Source organism: Ceratotherium simum, chromosome 5 (genome assembly GCF_057802395.1).
Source record: "Ceratotherium simum simum isolate JZ-2026a chromosome 5, ASM5780239v1, whole genome shotgun sequence".
Taxonomy (NCBI): Eukaryota; Metazoa; Chordata; class Mammalia; order Perissodactyla; family Rhinocerotidae; genus Ceratotherium; species Ceratotherium simum.
Genome location: NC_141904.1, coordinates 86,594,078 through 86,600,077, shown reverse-complemented (window position 1 = coordinate 86,600,077; position 6,000 = coordinate 86,594,078). Strand labels below are relative to the sequence as shown.

Here is a 6,000-nt window from a genome sequence, read left to right as displayed (position 1 = left end):
TGTAAAGTGCGAGCTGGCTGCTCCTTAGGGGAGCTCTGTGCGTCTGTGAGCCTGTGGCATGTGGCGGCAAATGCTCCCTCGGCACGAGAGCCTCTTGCTCAGGACGACCATATAACTGATCATCGAAACCAGGACACTTTGGAGAGCAAAAGGGGGTGCTGTTCACAATTCCTCCAGGCTGACAGCTATACACCAGGACAGGCCCCGGGCAAACCGGAAGGTGTGGTCCCCCTGCTCCTCTTTCATGGAGCCTTCCAGAGTGAGCCAATCCCAGCTAAGCGCCCTGTGTGCCATGCAAGTGGCCTACTCCATCCATGAGGCCTTGGTCACCCCAGGGTCATGGTGTATGTCAACTGCTCTCTTCTAGACTATAAACTCCTCGAGGATCAGGGACTGTGTCCCCTTCATCCTCTCCATCTCTCTCCACGATGTTGACTTGACACCAGGCACACAGCAGGATCTCGTGAATGGAAGAACTGAGTTCCCAGTCCCCAGTTTTCTCACCCACCCAACAAACATTTAGTAAGGACTTAATTAGAAGCAGTCTTTATGCTGGGCCTGGGACAACAGACATCAGTAGGAATCACAGGGAATTCCCAATTTGGTGGAGAAGACTGGCTTGTAAGTAAATGAGTGCTAGAACAGAGGTGAGTCATGGCTGCGAGGGCCGAGCAGAGGGAGAGGTGGCCTCTACCTGGGATGGGAAAGGGGGTGGTGGGAGGGTCATCAACACCCATTGGTAGTTATTCTGTCCAGTATCATCTCTCCCTCTTCTGATAACAGCACTATGATTTTCCTTTGGGAAAACACTCCTGCCTCATCCTTTGCCCAGCTGGTACACCTGGGGCTGATTGTACCTGCTGGTTTCCAGGAAGGACATGACACTCAGCCTCACCACTGAGAGCAACACACACTCCTGGCTACAGGAAACATTTCAAGCATGGGCAGCCAATAGAGTCAATCATGTTGGTGTTGGTACTTCTACTGGAACACTCAGGAAAGAGAAGCCCTCCTTCTCCTGGGGAAACCAAAGCTGGTAGAATAATGATCTCAGAGATGCTCGTGACCATCTTGTCACCCTAAGGAGAGAAACTCCCTGAGAATGAAGCCAACAAAGAGGAAAGCAGAGCCAAGAGATGGGAAGATCTGATGGAATCATTTGAGGGCCTGGATCCAGCCATGCCTGAAGCTGCCTATCAACAGACTTTTCAGTGTACTGAGCCAATACAGACTCTTTTCATGCTTAAGCCAGTCTGCACTGGATTCTGGCACAACTTAAAGACTACTCATGGATAGAAGTTTCACAGAGAAGGTGGTGCTAAGGTCAGACGGTGAATGATGAGTAAGAGTCCACTAGGCAGAGAAAGAGGCAGGGCCTTGCACGGGGTGGGAAGGTAAGAGGAGCAAAGGCATTGAGACGTGGAGTGGAAACCGACGACGAGATGCCTGGGGCTCAGGCCTGGGCGCCTGACCTGCTCGCCTTACCTTTTTATAATGTGGTATCCCATGTGGACAGCCGTTGGCCGACACAGTTACTCTAACTGTTTGTTTCATGGAGGTGAAGGTGACCACGATGGAGTCCTGCCCCAGCACCGTTAGCTTCATTTGCTCATTCACCTGCAGGGCTTGGCTTTCCACTTCTTATGTTGGAATTTAGCTTTCATGGAGAAAACAGAAGAATTCCAGCCTTTCTTTGGGGGATTAGCAGAAAAAAGTAACTGATGCCTTCTTACCCTAGCCTCTTCTCTTTCCATCCCAAGCTAGGAACCAACTGTGCAAGAGACCCAGGCGTGTGGAAGGTGAATCAGCTTCAGTTCTGCGAGAGCTGGATGGGGAGGCAATCTGGGTCAGAAGCCAGCACCATCCCTGAATCAGATGACGTGTCTACCCAGGCACCAGGTCTGACTACGAGCCTTGCTCTACAGCATGCAGAGCTGCCTTGGGAAGCTGACCACACGGCAGGGGGTTCCAGAACACACCCCTCTGCAGAGGGGTGGGCAGGTGGCAAAAGGGAACCCAGCGGGGGCCAAGCCACACTTGTTCAGGCCCCTCCCCTACAGTCACCAAATAGTGGCTCGTCTTCCCCTGAGGAGGAACCAAAGGAGCCACCTTTTCTTACCACTTCCAAAAGGGTGGGGATGTCCTATGTAGCAGCCCCAGATAGGAACACGGGGAGGGTGAGATGCCCTTGTAGCAACTCTCTCTGTACTGAGAACTGTGTGGTCTAGGGGTGACTCCCAGTTCTGCCTCCTGTTAGCAAGCCATTGAGACTCTCTGAAGCTCAAGTTCTTCAGTAGGAAGTAGTTGAAAGGCTAGTATTAGGTTCAAAAGAGATCAAGATTATGGAAGTGGCTTCGAGCCATAAAGGCCCATACCAAACATGAGCAGATATTGTCAGGACATGGCAGAGCAACTCACACGTAAGGCCCCTGGACGGTTCATGTGTGTAGAGAGTTATTTATGCAGTGGCCCTACCCAAGGGCCTAGGAGTCTACAGCCCTACACTGCTGCGTGGCAATTCTTCCTTCTGTCTTCAAAGTCCCTGAACATAGATGCACCTGGGGACTCCTCTGAACTAAGAAGACACGCTCCATTCCGCTCTTTCCATTTCCTTCTTGCTGGCCCAAAGATCAACACTCAACTTCCTCACCCCTGAGCCCTTTCCTCATACTCGACGGTCTGGATGCTTGTCCCCTCCAGCACCCTGAAAACATGTGATCCATAACTGTCTTCTTGCCAAGGTTTTTGACATCTTCACAACTTGTAGATCACGCTCACTTAAGAGAAACCCTACCCTCTCCAGTTCTCCTTCTAGAGAGTGTAGTATAGAGGTTGGGAGCTCAAGTCCTGTGGTTGGACAGGGTTCAAATGCTAGCGTTGCCACTTATCAGTTGGGCAATGTTAGGCAAGTCAGTTAGCTTCTCTGGGCCTGGGGACAAGTACAGAATCCTTCTCTTAGGGTGCTGAGCAGATTTTATGGCATAAATCATGACAAGGGCTTAGCATGGTGCAGCTGTTTTTTATTATCCCTACTCCATGGCTGGGTTCTCTTCCTCTCCCCACTGCCCAAAATATCGGTGCTCTAGAAACTCAGTCACTGCTCGTTGTCTCAGAAGCTCATGAGCCAGCCCAGTCACATATATCCATCATCTCAATCTCTCATCCTACGTGAGGATTATGTCACAACAGCCCAGAGAGATATGGCCACTGTGCCCAAGCAGCATGTCTAAAACCACATTGATCTCTGACCCTCTCAGAAACTTCTCTATTTCTATCCAGACACACTCCATTGAGGAGTCATCTATAATTCCCTCCTCCTCTCATTTATCCACTATAGCCCATGCCTGAATGCCATCGAATTCTTTTCCTGAAAAGGCTCCTTTAAAAAATATTGTTACTACCCTTCATCACGTGAGGTCTGGCTAGTAACTCCCTAACTAGTCTTTCTACTAGCCCACCCACTGATCTTTCCCTCTCTAGTTGACCTTCCACACAAATGCTGGACCGAGTACGCCAGCCCTCAGCTTAAAAACTAACCAGCTAGTTATGCTTCCAACATAGCTGAGTCAGCTCCTAACAGGCTGACTCTCCCACAGAACTTGAAAAAAGCAACCCAATGGCTCTGAAGAGTAACAAAGGCAGACACATTTTGAAAAGTCAAAACTTAAAAGAAAGGACCAGCATGGGACGAGTTCCCAGTTTGCAGCTGTAGTCTGAAGGCAGGCTACAGTCACGGCCAAAACACCACCATCTTTCTAGCTCAAAGAACTGAAGGACAGAACCTAGGGCAACTCTAGTTACAGAAAAGGAAGGAGAGAATTCCAGAAGGGACAGAGCCAGAGAAATAGAGCTCCAGATTCTATCTGTAAACTGTCCACATCTCTGCCCAATCCTGAACCATGCACGAGCAGGGCAAAGGCAAGACAGCTTACAGCTAAGAAAACAAAACACTGGAACTGAGATTGGAGCTGCTGCCCACTGCAGGCGAGACTAAGATGTGGTGTGAATCTAACCAAGCCCATTGCCTGTTAAAACAAAAACATCAACACTCTTCACAGAAATACATCAGAAATCAGAAACTCCACAACCTAACAGTCACAATGTCAGCAATCCAAAACTACTCAACATGTGAAGAACCAGTGAGGCATGAGCCGTTCTCAAAGCAACTGATACCCAATCCTGTCTGATATGTTCCACATGTTGAAATTATCAGACAAGGAATTTAAACCAGCTAATTTAGGGGCCAGTCCGGTGGCGCAAGCGGTTAAGTGCACACACTCTGCTGCAGCGGCCCGGGGTTCGCCGGTTCGGATCCCGGGCGCGCACCGATGCACTGCTTGGCAAGCCATGCTGTGGCAGCGTCCCATGTAAAGTGGAGGAAGATGGGCACGGATGTTAGCCTAGGGCCAGTCTTCCTCAGCAAAAAAAAAGAGGAGGATTGGCAGATGTTAGCACAGGGCTCATCTCCTCACACACAAAAAAAAATTAAAAAAAAAATAAAGCAGCTAATTTAACCCTACTCAATGAGGCAAAGGAAAACATACTTGTAATGAATGAAAAAATAGGAAGCCTCAGCAGGGAAACAGAAACTATAAAAAGAACTAAATGGAAATTCTAGAACTAAAAATATATATTTGAAATAAAAAAATTTCACAGAATTAGCAAAATACCAGAATGGAGATGACAGAATGAAGTCAATGAACTTGGAGATAGATCCACACAAGTTATCCAATCTGAGAAGAGAAAACATTTGAACGACAAAGAAAGAACAGAGGGGGCCGGCCCAGTTGCATAGTGGTTGAGTTTACGTGCTCTGCTTTGGCGGCCCGGGGTTCGCAGGTTCGAATCCTGGGTGTGGACCTATGCACCGCTCATCAAGCCATGTGTGGCGGTGTCCCACATACAAAGTAGAGGAAGATGGGCACAGATGTTAGCTCAGGGCTAATCGTCCTCAGCAAAAAGAGGAGGATTGGCAACAGATGTTAGCTCAGAGCCAATTTTCCTCACACACAAAAAAAAAAAGAACAGAGACTCAGGGACATTGAGGATAATACTGAAAGCCTTAAAATGCATGTAATTGGAATATCAGGAGAAAAGGACAGAAATTGGAGCACTTTTTTTTTCTCTAAAATAATGGCAGAAGACTTCTCAAGTTTGGTAAAAGACACGAATTTACAGATTCAAGAAGCTCAAGATTCAAGTAAACCCCTAACAGAATAAATATGAAGACTACCACACCCAGACACCTCACAGTCAAACTTAGAAAACCAAGGAAAAGGGTGCCTCGCCCTGAGACGTTCTCCCTGCTCCCAGTAGAGAGAGGGCCTGGCACCAAGCAAGGGGCTCAAGGGGCGGCCATGGAACACAAGGCCCCTCCCCAGTCAGGGAAAACCACTCTCCCCTTCCAGCCTGGCCCTGTCTCTGAAAGCCCTCTCCCTCCTGCAGCACCACTCAAGTCCACTTGCTTAGGCCTCACTCCTCACTCCCCATCTGCAGCAAAACTCGGCCAACCCCCACATGACCCTCTCTCTAGGAGGCAACAAACCCCCAGGACAAAAGACTCCTTCCCTCCCCCTCACAGCCTCCTCACCTCCTTCTGATACTGCATGCTCACTCAGGCCAGCCTCCCTCTGCTATATTTCCAGCTCCCAGGGAAGCCCCTCCCCTGGACTTCAGCCCCATCTGGGGAAAAGAGCACAGACAGAGGGTGTGCAGCTCTCTCTCACCCTTGGGATTTCAAGCCAGCCGCACTTCCAGAAAAGGCCTGCAAAGGAGGGGAGGAGTGTACTTCAAAAGCTCTGGGACAGGGTACGGCCCAGGACATGACATCAGGAACAGAGGGCACAGAAAACAGGCAGATGTGGCAGTGGTCCCTGCTCCACCCCATGTTAGCTGTCTGAGGGCAGACAAGTTGCCCTGCCTCCCTGACTCCAGGTTCTCTCGCCTGGACAAAGGGATAATGACTCTTGTGTTTGATGGTGCTCAGGGCAGGCCACCCCA

At 49.5% G+C, this 6,000-nt stretch overlaps 1 protein-coding gene across 1 annotated transcript in view; it reads right to left on the bottom strand.

Annotated features, from left to right (window-relative positions):
* Positions 1-1,485: 1,485 nt before the first annotated feature.
* The window catches only part of LOC101395998 (mitochondrial mRNA pseudouridine synthase RPUSD3-like), a 60,103-nt gene continuing 55,588 nt past the window's right edge, over positions 1,486-6,000 (bottom strand). The window contains exon 9 of the mRNA XM_087431552.1: positions 1,486-1,657. Coding sequence (XP_087287678.1) covers positions 1,614-1,657 — 44 coding nt within the window. The 3' untranslated portion in view covers positions 1,486-1,613. The remainder of the gene's footprint in view (positions 1,658-6,000) is intronic.